The sequence below is a fragment of the Austrofundulus limnaeus genome, unplaced genomic scaffold, assembly GCF_001266775.1.
Source record: "Austrofundulus limnaeus strain Quisiro unplaced genomic scaffold, Austrofundulus_limnaeus-1.0 Scaffold1325, whole genome shotgun sequence".
In the NCBI taxonomy this organism is placed as follows: Eukaryota; Metazoa; Chordata; class Actinopteri; order Cyprinodontiformes; family Rivulidae; genus Austrofundulus; species Austrofundulus limnaeus.
This window is the reverse complement of record NW_013953727.1, coordinates 16027-35007: the sequence shown is the minus strand read 5'-3', so window position 1 is coordinate 35007 and position 18981 is coordinate 16027. Positions and strand designations below refer to the sequence as shown.

General features: G+C 39.7%; 1 protein-coding gene across 5 annotated transcripts in view; it reads left to right on the top strand.

The window, feature by feature from the left end:
• Window positions 1-18981, top strand: part of LOC106534978 (NMDA receptor synaptonuclear signaling and neuronal migration factor) — a gene marked incomplete at its 3' end in the record, with an annotated part of 35381 nt that overhangs the window by 2304 nt on the left and 14096 nt on the right. For 2 of the 5 annotated variants that reach the window (XM_014031809.1, XM_014031810.1), the window contains 4 exon segments: window positions 15325-15386; window positions 15639-16535; window positions 17004-17070; window positions 18457-18462. In XM_014031809.1, the coding sequence (XP_013887263.1) occupies window positions 15325-15386; window positions 15639-16535; window positions 17004-17070; window positions 18457-18462 (1032 nt within the window). 5 annotated transcript variants of the gene reach the window in all.

Here is an 18981-nt window from a genome sequence, read left to right as displayed (position 1 = left end):
TCCTTAATGCAAAATAAACACTTATTGATGATTTATAAAGTGTTTACAGATGAATTAATAACCTGTCTATAAACTATAAGACATCTATAAGAGGAGCCTTATTGTAAAGTGGTACCAGTTGTTATTATTATTTTTAACCAATTATCCATTTTAGTGCATTTATTCCTAACAAAGCCTCACATTTCATGCCAGTTATAATTAAGCAGCAAGTAAAGTTACGAAATAAACTTTGAGAGAAGTTCTTACTCATCATGTCTGCCTGTTTTTAAATGTTTAAACTAGATACCAATAATGCACCCAGTATTTTTTAAACAGTGAAGAATTTCTCTGAGATTTAGCCTCCACTGTTCCAAAAATCTTTTATAAACATATATTTTTATTTCAATTTAAAAACATAAAAATACAGAAAAAAGGTTTTTACAGTAGGGTGATAACATTGATAATAAATCTTTAGTTATGAAACATTAGTCCAGTAAACTGACATGATTGTGACGATCAGGCTCTTGGTGTTTTACACTTAAAAATACATTTAATTACTTAAAGTAAAGGTGTTTGAGTTCTGCCTTCTGGTGGTCATGTTGCAAATAGGAGCCATTTTAAATGTTGTCTGGGAGCAGACTGTCTTTAAATTGACAAGCTAAATTACCTGTCTGGGAGYAAGAAGCAGCTTCAGTGTCTCTGCAGGGAATCTTGTTTTTCATTAGACAATTTCCTTCTGGGGAAAAGTTCTTCAAATATTTATTCTTGTTTTGTGCCTGTGACTGTCCTGAATTAGCTTTGGCTCCTTGTGTTTCCACTTTCTCTTAAAGAGGTCAGCTCGAGTGTCACTTCATATCCTTGCATTATTTAAGACGTATAGTCATCCATTTCTCTAATGTGWGCCCCGAAGCGTCGCACTAAACAGCATTCTGAGTTAAAGGAGAAGATGTTTCTTCTGCAGCTCTTTATGGTCATCACAAGGCTGTTGGTGACGCTGCTAAAGCTTTTCCAGAATATATTCAAACATGTTTAATCTGTTTTGGAAATAGTTTAGATTTGCTCAAAAGTTGGGAATCAACTGTGGAGATCTACGTAGTTTTTTGAGTATCACTTCTCAAAGTAGGTGTTGCATGAGTCATAAATACAGTGGCCGACAGGTGCAAATGTGCAGAAAATGGTAAATACTCTGCAAACAACAACAAATAAAATGATGCAAAATAAAGATGTTGCATTCAAAAAATTGACTGCAAGTTAGAAAATGTTGCAAACTCCAAAACACACAAACACAAAAAACAAATTCAAGAAAAAGACGCTGCAAAGAAAAAAATATATGCTGTGTTTATAAAACAGACTGCCTGTTAGAAAAATGATTGGTTTTTAGAATGCATCTTTTATTATTTTTTTCTTTGCAACGTCTTCTTCTTGCATTTTTTTGTGTGTGTGTTTTGGAGTTTGCAACATTTCTAACTTGCAGACAGTTTTGTGAATGAAGCATTTTTCTTTCGCATCGTATTTTTATTTAATTTATTTGTTTGTTTGCAATGTGTGTGTTTTTTTTGCAACATTTGCACATGTCAGCCACCATACATGAAGGACCAAACAAACTAATTAAGTTAACTTAAAAAAACGATCTTTAATATCACATTTAAACCCTATATCTTACAAAGAGATAAACACAGGGGTCAGGAGTGATTAAAAAGGACAATGTTTGTTGATGAAGCTCTTTGACTTATCGATGTTACTCCAAACCGGCAGTAAAATGCTGTGACTTCTATTTTGTGGCTCATCTGGGCACAAAAATGATGTAATTTTTATTGTTTCCCCACAGCTAAAAGGTCTGGTGTTCAGGACCCGTTGGATGTGTAGAGTTTTCATGTTGTCTGTTTGTGTGGCTTTTCTCCAGCTTCGGTTTTCTCCTACAGTCCAAAAACACACGTGTTTCGGCTGCTCAAACCGAGATTTGTGAATTTTCCTGTTTATATAAAAGGTAAAATAAACTTTGCTTGGAGGAGTTTGGCTCTTGCTTACTGGCTTCCCTCTTCATCCATCAACTGGTTTTTGAGAGATTTAATTATGCGCTGAAGTGTTGGACAGACTAGCGCTGCTATGTCAGCACCGAGTGCCAGACTGAAAAACATTTCTGAGGATTATCATGGAAAGAACAGAAAAAAATGACTTGTTTCACCTCGATACAGGGGGTTTATGGTGAATGAAACTAATGGAAAATAAAGGCTTTTATGCAAATTATCTGCCATCTTTCTGGCCCAGTTTTAGATTAAATAATCTGATGGTGAAAAAATAACACTTTTGTAACCATTTTGATCAAATCTTTAAAATAARATGCTTTCTTTTACAATATTAAACTATTTCACTTGAACTGTTGGTGCTTTGAGTATGTGTTGTGAATGACTCTCAGCTACTGCCACACTAGATTTTAGCTCAACATCTGTAAATGTTGCGGACAAACAAACACACAGGCCTCGGCAAAATCATTACACAAGTTTGTTGTGTCATTTTGCACGTTTATATTTTGTCTGTCCCTGCTCCAGAAGTGGCTCTGCGGCTGAAAGCCAGGGGGCAGAAGGAGAAAAGAGAGAGGTTACATCTTATTTACACGGGCTGCATCCAGCAGCACTGAGTGAGAAAACAGAAGCTTTGATCTGSTGATCAGCCTCAGAGGAGAGCTGCGCTGTGGCTCGGCTGAATGGCTGCGGACAACAGGCCTCACAAAGCTGCAGCGCTGTGAAAAATGGCATTAGAGATGAAAGGCTTGGCTTTAACTGAAGGATGCAAATGAAAGATGTCTTGGTTTATTCAGGACAACCAGGTGTTGATCTGCAGTCACTCTGTTAATGTTATATAACTTAATGTTCTGTTTTATTAACCCGTTTTGTCTTAAGGAACATTACATTTTTTAAATCTCTCAAGTTAATTTCAGTYTGATTATTAATTTTAAGTTGCTAAATTAGGCTAACTCCAATCAGAAAAATGAGAGGTGTTTTATGTATTGTTTTTCAGCAGCTAATATTTTGTGTTAGCCTGGCAAAATGTACTTTTTATGTGAAAAAAAAGTATTAAAAGGAATGTGATTATTTAAAATTCTGTTCAGCTTTATGTTCCAACAGTAACACTCTTATGAATCAGTTAAATCGCCGAGCTCTTTGTGCGACGGGGCTTTGCTCTGGGCCAAAAGTCTGCTGACATTTCAAACAGCCCTGACATTTCGAGCTAATGCTTGTCTCTCATGTCCCACAATGCACTGCACCTTCAGGAGAGCCATTAGGTCTTGTCAACCCTTCCGTCATGGTATMAGACTCTCAACGGGTTCTCATCTCTCCAGCTGTGGATGTTGGTGCGCTGCTGCGCTTCCACAAGTGTGTCTGTGTGTTTGTAGGAAACTCAATTAGAGAATCTGAGAGGAAAATTTAATTAGGGAAAATAAGAAGCAAGGAACGTTTTTCTTACTTGGTAGCTTGTTGGGAGGACACCTAGGAGAGGCAGATTCACAAAGTCATAGGAAATTATGGATGTCCTYTATGTCTACATCATTGTTATTCAGGAAAAACAACATGAAAAGCTTAAATTCAGTGTAGGAGTGAGCTTAAAGTGAATTAACCTTTTCCCACATCTCTCATACACAAGGTTATGAGGAAACTTTTACCAAGGTATTTCTCATTACCTGTTAATATCTTGACTGTGTGAAGTGAAAAGTGACACAATAAGTGAACGTTCAGACGAGTTCAAGTTGATTCATAAAAGACTATGCAATCATTTATTTACACAAATTGAACAGATCATAAGTTACACTTGATTGTGGTTATTCCTATAACAAGCGTCAGAGTTAAATGAGATAAAACCCGCGTCGAATTTCAATTCACATCAACTCAGATTACTTATACAGAACAGCAAAAAGTCAGTTCTGATGTTAACAACAAAACAATTTTACTGGCACTTTTAGCTTAAGTTTTGTTAAATTAAGAACAAGGAAAGGAGGAAAGTAAGATTAGTTTGTTACTACGACTTTTACTTTTATCAAAGTGTGGGTCAACCGGAACTGCACGTCTTTTCTAAGCTCAGGTTCCACGACACGTCACTCCGAACACATCAGCTTTTACCTGATGATGGCTTCTTAAGGCACCCTCGGGGTAGGAGCTGACTCGACTCCGATCAGTCAGGGAACTGATGTTGGCTCGCTTACCGGTCTTTGGCGAACAGGTGTTTTTACAAGTAACTTTCGTCTGTTTCAGTCCAAGTCAGAAAAATTAAAGCCGTATCCGGTTCCTCCTTCCAAAATAAAATCTCCCCTTGGGAGTTAAAAACACACTTAGAGGCTTGAAGCCTCGATTTGGAACCARCGGCAGGCGTGCCGGGTCCCTGGCTGTGAAGTCTTCCCTAGTTAGCTCATGGGATCAGACTTAATGCCAAACTGGGGTTTCTCCGGAGAGAATCCCAGCTGTCTTCCTAGGTTGGAATCAGAAAGAAGAGTGCATCGCTCAAAGCCGTCTGGGTTAGTAAAAGAAACGGACGAACTTTGGTTCCGCCCTCAGGCTTAGAGATGAGTCAGAGAAAGAAAGATAAAGATTTGCCAGCCGGCGCCAGCCCAAGGTTAAAATTCTGTGGTTGTTCAACAACATGATATGATAACCTCTTTTCAGATCATGTTGTTCAACAACATGATATGATAACCTCTTTTCAGCTTTCTTCTGACAGACAAAGAGAAATCACTGCAAAACATTTATGATGATTAATTAACGTTTCTGTTTTATAATCAGTTCTGAACCTTCTGTTAGTCCAGATAAATGAAAGATTTTCTCAGGAAAAATCCACAATTATATTACTGTGTTCACAGTAAAATAAAAACAGTGATTTACATAAAAACACAATGAAGACATTGTAATCAGATTCTCTGTAATTTTTATACCATTATAAATCTTTAAGGCACAATAAAAGAAAAGAAGTGGTTCCACTTTTCCTGTGACAGTCATTATCATGATTTAACAAATGCATAAACATTATTAGTTGAACAACAAATGAATCACGAACAGAAGAGATTGTTCTGTCCATTATCTGATTAAGAGAACTGAGGGGTTCTCTTCCACGGTTGGAATGACCTGTCATGGCCTAGAGTTCAGTTTGTGACAGAGTTCCTGTCCTCTCGTCAGGCCTGTCCGAGGCCTGCTTCGAGGCAGTAAATCTTGTTTCTTCACTCGAGGTGACCCCTACATCAGTGTGAGTTATTGGAAACACATGCTTGCATCTCTCCTGTTTTTAGGTTTCAGTTTTTGCATCAGTCTAACCATATCTTTTAAAATACAGTTGCAAATAGAACTGGGGTTTATTATTTATTTATTGCTTTTTGAAGTCAGTATTGAAGCTTTTGTCAATGTTTCCAACAGTTCAGTACATTTTGCTTAAACCAAACAAAGACATAATAGTGCTCACATTTGCTCACATTTGTTCAGAAGAAGCAGAAAACATGTTCAGACAGGAAGTTGGACAGGTTGCTTCTTCATGTTCTGGTTGTGATGGTGTTGATGTCTTAGTGAATAGTGAATAGTATACTATACTAACAATGTTTCTTGGCAAAAAATCTTATAGTGGGCACCTGACTGGCAGCACCTGGGGCTACCAGAAGCTCAAAACACTTTAACAGCAAAATAAGCTGTTTGGCAGAGAAGATTTGGTGAAATTTTCATGTGTGCACTCAGCTCTACTGCTCATCCCACAAATGCATGTTCCTTACACATGTGGCATCATTGAAAATTAAATTTAACAGGCTTTTCTTTTTATAAGATTTAGTGTTAAGAAGCCTTGTTACAACAAAGAAATAACCCACCAAATTCAAATGACCTAACGTGTGCTAAGTTTATTAGCAATACAAAATGAAAAAGTATTTAGGCATTCAGACATTMTGGCAACGTGCACCTCATCATATTGCAGCTCAGTAGTGATTTTTTTCAACACAACGGATCAGTGGTTAGCACTGATGCCTCACAGCAAGAAGGTTGTGGGTTCGATCCCCAGTTCAGGGGTCCTTCTGTGCGGAGTTTGCATGTTCTCCGGGTACTCTGGTTCCCCCTACACCCCAAAAACATGTACAATAGGTTGCCGTCAGGCCTAGGCCTCCCTTGAAAAAGATGTAAAACTGAGGTGCATTCATCGATTAGTTCCTGCAAATTTAATACAAAATATGTCCAGTGAAATGTTAACTTCCTTCACCTTTTAGCGATGGGTGATAATGAAATTTCAAACTGGAAAAAGGGAAATAAAAAGTTTGATGCTGCAAATACATGAGGAAGCCATGGTGAGTTAGTGGTGTTTGAGTTTAATCTCCAACTTTAAACTCAAAGTCCGACTTCAGAGTACAAACAGAGCTCACTAATGATCCAGGTCAAGAGTGACCCACTGTTCTGACAACTGATGATTTCACTTCCACCCTGCCAAGTTGTTCATCACTGTTAGAATATTTAAGTACTGGAAATTGATCTTGCTGCTCCCGCTGCTTGCYTTCTTCCTCTCATCGGCTCTAAAGTATAATATTTCAATTCAGCAGCAATGTGGTAAAGCGGATGTTCACAGCATAAAGTCTTTTAGTTTTAGGGACGAAATCAAAATCTGCCATCAGTTTCATCCCGTTTGTCCCCCGTTCAGCTGACTGCGTTCCCCGTCTGTCTCACTTTCTGTAAGTTTACTCGAGCTGTCATCGTTTATAAGCCCCTAATTTATCTGCGCACGCTTCTCTTCCATTCCGCCGCAATAATCTCTCCTTTACAAACCCTGCCCCCCTCCCCAACTCAGTTCCCCCACTAAACCCCACTATCACATGTCTGAGAGCATGCGGGACGAATTCCCATATCTGCCTGCCCAGCTTCTCCTCGTTCATTTTTCACTCGTGTGCGTCTCTCTCAGCTGCCACCTGTGTCCATGATGTGTTGAAACTGTATACGAAGCCGAGGCGCAGCAGTAACACGAGAACAAGACGGCTCAAAGAGAGGGCAGCTTTTCTTTAATGGATGGGATGGCGAGGCGTTTTGCTCGCTTTCCTCTCTCATGTATAATGGATGATGTGCGTCCCCTGCACAATTGTTTGTGAATTTTAATCAGAGTCCAGTCTGCTGAATAATGAACTAGGAGGACAAAATGAAAACGTCTCAGTCCTTCTTAGGGAGGGCTGCTGATTAAAGAGGACACCATTGATTAGGACTCTGTACAGTAGTGATTGTTGCTTGTTGCTTCCCTGGCAACACAAGCATATYTGAACATTTACCCTACGGTCCGTGCACTCCACCTGCYACAAACTTTGTTCACACACWCAGGACCGTTAGGACACTCAAAGAGTGTTTCCAAGAAGGTGCAGCAGAGTAGACTTGCCGCTGCATGGAGATCTATTTTTAGAAGTGTATTGAGGGGAGCTGGATGGTGTCGCAGCACGTGCACAGCCTCTCGGTTCTCAATTTCAGCGCCAACGTTGCCTCATTCACTTTTGTCATTACCGTTAACAATGGAGGAGTTAAAAAGAAGCTGCAAGCGCAAGAAAAACTTATTTATCATCGCCTCCATGTGAGGAAACAGAGCAAATTAGATAAATGGAAAATTTTCTAATGAGCTGTAATGTGATGCTGCAAGTTTTCAATTTTACCCAAGGAGGCCCTGCTTTACATAAAGTAGACATGTCATGCTTTTAAATTCTTTCTTTTCACATTTAAATCGTTCAGTTGAGGTCGAATTGCAATGCTTTGGTCTGAATTCTACCTTATTGTAACTCCACAAGCCCCTCTTTCACCCTTTCTCTGAGGTGCATTTGAGATCAACACGTTTTGGTGCTGTCTCTTTGAATGCAAATGAGGCGTTTATCACCCTGCCCGCCACCACCATGTTTGGCCATTTTTGTAGTTTGATAGCAGACATACAATTATGTAGGGGCAGCACAGCAACTTTTATTTACAGATTCATTAAATGATGTCAACAACAGAAGACTTGTCCATTCAGCCTTATGTTGGAGCCAGAGTCTGAGCCAGAGGAGAGTGAGGACGACCGTGCTGAATCGTGGATTCACAAAATTAGTAAGCCAGAAGTATATGCCCTTGTTTAGACGTTTGGCAGCAAATACTTTTACATAATAGTTCACAAAACATAATAGGAAATAGAGAAAACTGAATGGGTTGAAAAATATGATCCATACAGAATATAAAGAGCACCAGGAGAGATTAAATAAATATTTTCTGCACTCCTAAAGCAGAAAGTACACAACAAAATGTACTTAACGGCTAAAAAATGATTTTTTTTCATATGTCCCCTTTAAAGTGGTTTTCTGTGGAAATGTTCTCAGCAATTAATATCTTACCTGTTGTAGATAGTTCTTTGATTGACCTCAGTTGGGAGATTAACTTTGACCAGACTGACAAGCTTATGGCTAGACCAAACAGGACCAAGACCAAAYTGGGTCACTGCAGTTTTAAAACAACTTTAACCTAAAAATAAATAAATAAATAAATAAACACAATATTTGTGGGAATTAATCAAATTAATATAATTTGATCAGAGTTAAACTCAATTTTCCCAATCTGAGGTCGTTCAAGAAGCTATTTACAACAGGTAAGATACTGATTGTTTATATTTTTTCCACTTCACTCCATTTCTAAATTTCTATGAGCTTGTGATTTCAGCGGGACAAAACTACTCATATTTGGATACAATTACATCTACAACTGTCTTCTCTTACACATGGTCATTAGTCAACCTGACTAAGTAGCTTTTATAGATTTCGTATACATGCTATCTGTATTGTGTTTGTGTGTTTTTCCAGCTTGTTTCCTAAGGTGGTCTGTCCTTCCTTGAGTCAATTTTAACCTTGGAACTAAATTTACCAGAGTCTAAATAAGAAACTCAGAGACATCCGATAAACGAAGCATCAAAACAGTCTAAAAAAGGGTCTGTTTTCGCTGCAGATCTGCTGTGTTTGTGAGTCAGAGTGTGATGTCTGTGACCTGTATACTAGCTGTGCTGGACAAGCTTTAATAATTGAAGCAACTGCCTGGGAGGAAGTGCACACTTATGGATTACCCAGTGTTCAGGGATTTCTTCAGCGAGCGCTTGTGTCTTGCCTTCCTTATTTTTTTATTATTCCCCGTAGGGAAAAATAACCTGACTACAAATGAAATAATGAGGACCTGCGACACCTTTGGGGGCAAAAATGTAGGTCACTTCAAGCAGATTATGCTTTCTAGAGTCAGAGATGTAGTTTTAGCACACACTAATGGTTAACGGGGAAGAACAAGGTTAGAGTGGGTTGGCAGTAAAGTGTYCATATTTGTGTATTTGTAATCTGCACTCATACAGATTTAGCCTAACTAACCATAGTTTCCTCTCATAAAAAAATCTTGAGCTTGAGTTGCAGTGAGACGCAATCTCTGAAAAGCATGACTCTCTGGGAGAAAACTGGTTTAATTTTAGATTGGAGCCACAGGGGCCAGCTTTACAGAGTGAGATTCACTCAGTCTCCAGCTGCCACGCAGAATGCTAAATTCAAACATTTCACAGCCTCCGTGTGAGACAGTATGGTCACTACGTGAGTGTTTATAAGAGAACAATTGAGTTGTGTCCACTCAAGCAGATAKAAGTGCCACAGCTGCATAAATCAGCATGTTTGTGCAGGTGGAATGTTACAGATCTAAGCTGACTGTCAGGTTTGTGGCTGAAATGGACCCAAGACTGTAGGCAAGTAAACCAAGACAAAAATCTAAAACAAATATTAGAAACTGAGCAGGCAGAGACTGATAAGTATGCAATAATAAATCCTGGGAGTGTTGATTACTGAGTGAGAYCAAGTGAGTGATTACTGATGGGCAACAGGTGTGAAGATAGGAACAATAGCCATGGGAACAGAAAACAGAAGTGCTAAGTGTAAAATAAAATGTTTAAAAATGTCACTAATAGATTTTCATTATTTAGCTCACTTTCTGCGTAAAAAAATCTCCATTAATGTTTTTTTGTTATTTAGCTCACTGTTTGCTAATTTTTTTACAAAATGTAAAATTTAAATGTTAAAATATATGTTAATATTAAATCCATAACGTAAATGTTAAACCTTAAATGTTGAAATTTGCATTTAAGTATTTTGGAGTAACATTACATAATATACATTACACTAGTTAGTCATTTTATTCTTTTTTGTCTTATATAGTTTTATTTGATTTTATTTTGTTTTTATCTTTGATTCTTATGTAGTTGAGTTTTATGAGCACCTGTTCACTTTTTAATCATGTTGTGTCCACTGTATGTCCATGTCAGATGTGCTTTTTCTTGGACAGAATCTGACTCGTTTTCACTGTAACCAAATTTACCTGCGGGTACAAATAAAGTTGATTGATTAATTGGTTGATTTGATTGATTTGGAGTGGAATGCATCATCTTAGAAAAATGCTAACCCTTCATCACGGCTAAAACTTCCCTACAAGARGTCAAACTTGCAGTTGCACCTGTTGTCTGAGCGGCAGTTCAAACTGCCAGACAACAGGCACCTGCCATGCTGTTTTCAATTAACTAATTTTGATTTTAAAACCCTCTTTAGCAGCATCAGAAGCATAACTCTCAGAAAGTGAGCTAAATAATGCAAATGGTAGTGCTAATTTTTGACATTTTATTTTACACTTGGCATCCCATTGATATATTTAATGTGAGAGCACATAAAAAGGACAGTAATATGAAGAATACTTGAGAGAACGAGTCCTGCCAGGAGCCACTCTACCCTTAAAATATAGTTCATTTACATCAGTGAAGTCAGAATGGAGAGTTAACGATGCTAAATAACTAACATTATTTYTAGCTTTAGCATAAAACCACCACACAGTCAAGCATTTAGCTGGTTAAAAGCTTGGCTTGACTTTGTTTTCCCTGCACATTATTTTTAGCCCGTTTTCACAGATAAGCTATATTTTATCTTTCTCACTTTTGCAAACTGTCAGGTTCCTGTGCAGATTGACAGAGTTGAATGACAGCCAAAGCATAATGGAGGGGTTGGATCCAGCAAACTCAAAAGACYTTCTAAATATGTGCTGCTTTAGCGTGAACAGTAAAGACTTCTCCTCACAATGAGTCACCTACACAAATTTTGTTAGATGACTTAAATGATAAAAAATAAGCCAAAGTCATATTCAGCAGGAAAAAGAAGTTACAAACCGTTAATCCTAACAGATAARGCTGTTGTACTCAGTCTGGCACAGGAAAAGCAACTTTATGGATATTTCTTTTCAAAGCCCTTGAACTCTTTTCACTCACATCCATAAAATAAATTATAGAGGTTAGCGAGTCCGTTATTTTAAATGGAGGAGCTTCTCTATAATATTTGGTTTTAGCTGTATTGCTGAAATTGGTTTGTGAAGTTATGGATTTCTTGCCAACTTTGTTTACTGACAAAACCATCACGCACTCAGAAGGAAGGGTGGAAAAGAAAATTGCACTTGTTGAAAAGTCACGTGACAGACTTGCAGTGATTGTAATATCAGATCAGATGGATGGTAGAGTTGGAAGTATGGGCATCCAACTGGTCCCATGTCAGAGAGAAGGCAAATCCCTTTGTGTGATTTAAATCCAGACCATTAAGATCCAGCACATTGACACTGGACCATAGTCARAGGGAGATAAATCCATGTTTTATTAGGAAAAGATCAAGGAACCTGACTAGTCACAGAGAGGACCTGTTTATGCAGTCATAGTCCACAGTCCACACGTGTCTGAACAGGTGTTTTCTTGTTAAAAGACTAAACCACAGTGCTGTCACAGGAGGCCTAACACATATGTAAACAAGGTGATTTGAAGTCYCACCTTATGGCTCCTCACATCACGATGCCAGGAATAAAACGATGTCTCTCCACAACCCAGACAGGGTTGATTGTGATAGATTTTTGTTGATTTCATTGTACACTTCACATATACATATTTTTATTGAGATGTTTAGAATGATTTTTTATAATCAGTGTTCAATGAGTTTTATTTTTATACTAGATTAAAATACTGTGATTAGGTTGCAAAAAAATCTTCCTAGGTTATATTTAGTCACACACCCTTGCACTGAAATAAAACACAATCAAACACAATAGCTGTGTCTCAGTAGTGATCTCCACTCATGACATCACACATACATTAACTGATGCTCTCTCAAATGATTGGACAATTGGTGTGAATTAGTACTGGGATTCAGTGGTAATGTCAGAACAGAAACATATTTTCCAAGAGCAAATGTTGACACATCAGGAATCACAGGAAAGTTTAGTTGAAAAGCTGAGGTCTTCGACAAGACTAAGCGAGCGGAATTGTTTCAAATTTGGTGTTTTTACTGTTTGTTGTCTTATATCATAGCTTGTGACATCTGGCCTGTGTGCGTGTGTATTTTTAGCACTTGAGCCACTGCTTTTGCCTTGTTTATAGAAACTTAATGGTGATGTTTAAAACTTGTGTAAATATATTATCACTGAATGCGTGACTGGCTGCAGTAGACTGCTGTATGGATGCTAGGAGTAGGTATGTGTCCCCATATTGTGTTAAAACCCATTTTATTGGATGCAGCTAAAATCAAATAAGCATATAACACAAACAGTGTTCTAATTATTTACCTTTTAATAAATCTGCGGCATGACTTTTAATCACTGGAATCTAAAAAAATGTGTCAACTGGGATCAAAGATTGTCACATACCTACTAGGAGTAAAGCTAGCAGTGCGTGAGCTACAGTGAACACAATAAGGTTTACTGTACCTGGTTAAGAGCCAGAAAGTGCAGGGATCGGATCTGGGATAAAAAGTTTGGAGCAGACGTTAAGTTCATGGTTGCACTTTTTTCCAGTCAAATTCAGCATGTCAGAATCCAGCTGTTAGCTAGTATATTTGAAGGAAAAAGTGACAAAAAATACTCCTTCCATGCGGTGTTGATGGCTGTATCCTGAGTCACTGTTACAAGAACCGTAGCGCAATGTTTTGTGGTCCTCCTGGAGAAGTTTCACACTGTTTTCACAAATTTAAGTTTAAACAAAAGTGTCTTCATTTTTCTGTTTGGCTTGCTGACAGCGCAAGTAATCCTGGCATTTCATCAGCGAGTAGGATACTAAGATGCAGCCTATGTTTTTGTAGTTTTGTCGGCCGCATGAGTAGGCACCTATAGTTGGTTTACAGCAGCACAGTGACATAAGCGGCCGAGGAATGCGCCCTACGTTGACTGCAACCTCTGAACTAAGACACAACCATAATGTTTCTACATCTAAGCTCGTAGGATTTCCTTAGTTGTGAACTGAGTCAGTTGGAAAGGTGAGGTCATATCCCCTTTTTTAATTATGTCATTTCCAGGGCATTCATGTCATTCCACCTGCTCTCACTGAGCGTGACTCAGTTCTGCAGAGAAGTGTTAAAACTTCCGTGTTGTAAGCAAAACTGTGCCAACTGCCAATGACCTGAAGTTCTGTGTTCTTGACCCAGCTGCAAAAGGTTCTGGTAATCTTTGAATGTGCAATTAAATACTCAAGTATAACTTTGAATCGGTTTCCTATAATTTGGGGTTACTTTGAACACTCTGTTTCTTTCTATTCTTTTCCACTGGCAAAGTCGTGCACCCACTTTGGTCAACCGTGGTAAGGCAAGGCTGAAAATCATTGTTAAATGATAAATGGACTGTACTTATAGCACATTAGCACATTTCTATACAACCAGGATACTCAAAGCGCATTACAACACAATCTGTGCCCTCATTTATGTATTCACACTCACATTTATACAGCACTCCACATCTTTACAAAGCTAATCGACAGTCCATAAATCATTCTATAGAGATTAGTCAGTGCTTTAAATCACTTTTATACACCGATGGGACACACATCAGACACAGCGGGGGTTCAGTGTCTTGCCCAAGGACACTTTGATGTGACTGAAGCTGCGTTTCCATTTACCATGAAAATGCGCAGATTAGAATTTTGAAAATAAATTTGCTCAATGGAAACACGTCAATTAAAAAAAAATAAAGTTTTTCGACAAAATGTTTTTTGCGCTAGGATGAGGTGGTTTTTCGGCCGTATCGAAATTGGTGTTTTTCACAAAACTGTATTGGAAATACTTTTTCGCATCACGGGAGTCACGTGATCAACAACCGGCTGTTTCTACTGGCGAAAAAGGCGACGAGGAAGACAACAGGAAGTAGAAGTAGTAGTGAAATCACAGAAGTAGTAAAATAAAGTAATAAACTCACCGACTACAATTTCCCAAAAACACAGCATAGCCGCTCCCAAGTAGGGGCTTGTCGCTGGAAAGTCTTGATAAAAGACGCCGACGTCTCCTCTGATGATGAGCGCTAGTATCGTGGTAACAACATGCTATGTGTTTACATCCATTGCCGCCATGTTTGTAATGACTTATTGCYAGAACAAGCGTATTCACGCGAGACTTTAATAGCATTTCTTAATGGAAACACRGCAGTTGCGAAACTGTGTTTTTCGARATTAACAGAATGTCGACAAAGTTTTGCGCACATTTGCAATGGAAACACAGCTAGTGTAGAGGAATCGAACCCTTAACTCTCTCATTAAAGAACAACTCCCTTAACCACTCATCCACAGCTGCACTGCTGTACACAACCCCGTGTCATCAGTATATTGGCACCACTCTAGATATTGTGCCGCTGTGACATCAGTTGCAAAATGCAACCACCCAACCTCCCATTGTGACTCACATCCAACATTGTCAAGTGCTGCTGATGCTAATTTATCTGTGAAGTATCCTCTGTGACTGGTGACCTTCAACTGCTTGATAACACCATCGATGCCACCCCTTATGCCCTCTGGTGTCCATTGCAGATATGCCAGCTCATTGCAAATCAAGTCATTTATAGACTTGTCACTTGTTAGTAACAAAGTAGATGCCAATAAAACCATTCTTTCTAACGTGTGCTAGAGCGTACTCACAGTGTATATCATGACTTTGTCAAGTATGAGTATTTTCATTGACATGTGGTTACAGCATGTAGTCACACATGCATGCACTCAGTCAACTTCCTTGCAGTTAGCTCCACCAACGCAAACAGAGGTCATACTGTGAAATTACCTAAAACAATCTTCGCTTGATCTCCTCCTGCTGTCTCAGTGTCTTCATCTCCGGCTAAGACTGGCTGAAGAGGAAAGATAAAACAGGAACATCCTAATCTGTGGGTGGCACAATCTTACAAAGAAGGCAATTAAGATTAAAATATATAGTTCCCTTGCCCTTTTTTCTCCTTCCTCCTCTTCCCTTTTGTCTCTCCTCGCGCTCATCCTTCCTCTCCACCCATGAATTAATTTCTTTGTGTGTGTCGTGTTTGTGTATCCCCACAGAGCAGCACGAGCATTTGGAGAGTACCTGTCCCACACTCACCCTGAAAACCGAAACGGATCAGGTCAGCGTCTCTGTCATCCTTCCCTCTTGTTCATCCCTCTTTTCCTATTCTGCGTGTTCCATAGATGTTTCAATCCTTCCGTTTCATCCTCTACGGAAAATGCCAGGTTGTCCTCGCTGGTGTGCCGCTACAACAGCTGATAACCAGAGATGATGATGTCACTCTATCTGTCATACTTTTACTTTTTATTTTCCTTCTTCTTTAACTCCTCACCAAATGTTTTTATACTCACCTTCTTCTTTTACTTTCTAGCTCACCTTCTGTGTGAATCGTTGGTGGGTCCTGATCCAGAGTCGCCAACCGACCCAGTTGGCCCTGACAGTAACGCTCACGTCAATCCCTGCTCCACCACCAAAAACTGTAAGACAAAACAAGAGGTAGCTAAAGAGAAACTGGCCTTTATCCAGCCTCCTGCCCGCTCCGTCGCCATTTCCACCAAGCCTGGGTGTCTGTCGCTTGAAAGCAGCTTCACGGCGGAGGAAGAGCAGAAGAAGTCCYTAGAGTGCGCCCTGCAGCCCGCCCGCGTCTACACCATCACCACCCAACACGGTATGTTGATGAGCAYCAGCCGGGACAGCAAAGAGAGCCTAGAACTGGACGTCTTAAAGGAAAAGTCGGGGAGCGGTGGGTCTAGAGGTGGCTCGGTCCAGCCCTCCACCTCCCCGTCCTCCGTCACTTCGTCTCCAACCCAATGCAACCGTTCGAGCAGTGGCCGCGGCGCAAACAACTGCAGCGGCGGACACCATCACCACTGTAACCACCACCACCATCACACCGCCGCTCTCACCAACACCCCTGCTAGCAGCGGAGGAGTAAGCGGGGCGGGTGGGAGCAGCAGTAGCAACCAGCAGCAGCAGCAGCAAATACCTGTTGCAGGGCCCCACTCCCATCATGCAGTGCACCACCACCACCACCATCTGTCCCAGCCGCCTCTGCAGACCTCAGTCAGCGCCCACAACATCCGCAGCCTGGGAGACACTGGGAAAGGCGAGGCGGAGTACCGGGGGATGGCTTGTGAGTCCTGCAGCGGTACGCCATCTCGCAGCCAAGGCTCTCTAGACCTGGAGAGCACATCCCGAGACCAAGGCAAGCAGCACCGACGCCTAGAGCGGATGTGGAGTGTGGACCGGGTGACTGGGCTGGAGAGAGGTGAGAGGGTGGAGGACACAAAGGAAGTGAGAGACCCTGAGATCCAAATGGGTGGGGATGGGAGAGACCCTTAAACTGGTCTTTTTTTTGGTTTCTGGTCCAGAGAAGAAATATCATTGAACCACTTTCAGATAGCTGCATAGGAGGCAATAAATGTTGTGTTGCTTTTTATGCTTTACCAGTCGTAATAAATGAAACACACAAACAATTGAAATCAATTTCTTCTCTGGTCTCTTGGGGACTGTTGGTGTTAGATGTGACGTGTATTTCTGACTCTCCGTCTCTTCTTTGCTGTTTCTTCCTTTGTGTCTCCCTCTCTCCATTTGTTGAGTGGTGGACTGTGAGGTGCTGGTGCTGGTTTTGTGCTTTCATTTTAACCTTACCTGAACTATTGCCAGTACGCTGCACAGATTGTTTTCTTTGTCCATCGAACARTGGAATTCTAATTTCTTTCCCTTTTTTTTGCAGAAGACACAAACTGGTTCCCCAAGGAAAACATGTTCTCCTTTCAAACAGCCACAACAACTATGCAGGCGTGAGTGTTCAACCTTTTTCAAACACATGAAAATACGCACGCCAGCTGTTCACACTGTCAAATTCAGCGTGTATCTACAGTCTGAAAGGTCAGCGTAAACAAACCAAACTAGTGTGTCTGAACATTAACTGGAAATAAATAGTTAAATACAATCCTGCCAGCCTTTTTCCAAAGTGTGTGATTGGATTTTAAATGGATTTTCAGTCGTCCAGGTTGTAAGATTTGCATTTTAGCGAGCTAGAAATACTTTACTTTCCAAGTCCCTGAAACGTAAACAAAGCAATTKGTCACTGTGAATATTTTGTCTGTGTAAAGTTAAATAACTGAATCGCATTAGAACTAGAACTTTTTTTTATAAAACTTGGCAAGGAAAGTGGCAGGTGATATGCATTCCTAGAAGCAATGCAAATGTAGTTGTTTTAATGARACTTTATATTTGACACTTGAGGAACGAAAGAAACAAAATTTCCAAAATTGGTCTTATGCAGTGGTTCTCAATTATTCTCTGTCACCCCACCCTGGAATCTTAAATTTGTATACACATCCCTGATAACCTGATGACATTTTATATACATAAGCATTCCTTGAATGAATGCATGTCACTCGCTGTGTTGCATGGCAATGTTTTTAACTAAGGACTTATTGACCACACCAAACTTTAGCTGAACATCTGTAAAACTGACTCCGGTGGCCATCTTGAATCATTTTATCTCCAAAAGTTAATGAGTAATCAATCCAGTTAATGTTTCACGAAATATTTTGCTAACAGGCAGAGACAAACACATGCATGCAAAGATGCAGACATTCACATAATTGCCTGCTTTTCATGGCGGTGGGCAATAGTTAGAGTATGTTTGCATTAACAGCAGTAAGGCTGAGCTGTTAGTGTGTAGTTCAAGGGCTGAAGCATAAAATCCAAAGAATCTTTTTCAAAAAGACGTTAAAGAAATGAAACATAGATAAATGTGAATATGAGTCAGGGCGTCTGGTTTAATGTTCTTTTATTTGCATATGAAAGCTAAATGAGATTCTGTCTCGAGATCACCTGCAGCTATAAAAGAGATCTCAGCTGTCATAATTAGTTCACATAAAAATGCKGAATCTCCTGCAGTCTGCATCTTCTCTGCCATTTAAACTCGTTTTCACTTCTGTGTTTGACTCTTCCTTCTTCAATCTTTGATTAGAAGCTTGTTCTCGTGTGTTTTAACCTTTAAAATCATATTCAGCTAATGTTATTGTATAAGTGGCTGCTGGTTAAATAATCGCAGTCCAGCAGCTATTATGTGACATTATTTGCTGCTGTTTTATTCATGGACATCAAACACTGACACACTTGTCTCTTTCCTCTCTTCTCGCATTCTGATTAATCTTCGGATCCTCAAACAGGATATCGTGAGTAATCTGTCCTGCATGCTTTTCTTGTTTTCAGCTCACCTAACACTTAACAGCTGAAATCTACAATTAACCTTCATCCACTGGTAGTTAAAACAGCTATTATACAATATAGCTGRATTTGTCTGTATAATAGCTAATGTGGAGCTAGACAGGTTGTGAAAGAATAGTCAGCTGCTGCAGTTTTTTCTCTCCTAACGTTTACATTTGAGAAGATTTGACTAAAGGTTTATCATCTGATTGGCAGTTATGGATAATTAAGGTTTAAGGCCTGTCAGAGCAAATGAGACATTTTAATTTCAGCTAACAGCCCAAAGGAGAAAGTTACAGGATTTTCATGCAACAGAAAAGATAAAGTCCAGTCGGTGTAAATCCACTGCAGCTCTACCAAAGTGAAGTCCACAAAATGACTGTCTTTGTGTCGAAGGACCAAAACCTTTCACTCTCTCTCTCTCTCTCTCTCTCTCTCTCTCTCTCTCTCTCTCTCTCTCTCTCTCTCTCTCTCTCTCACACTCACTC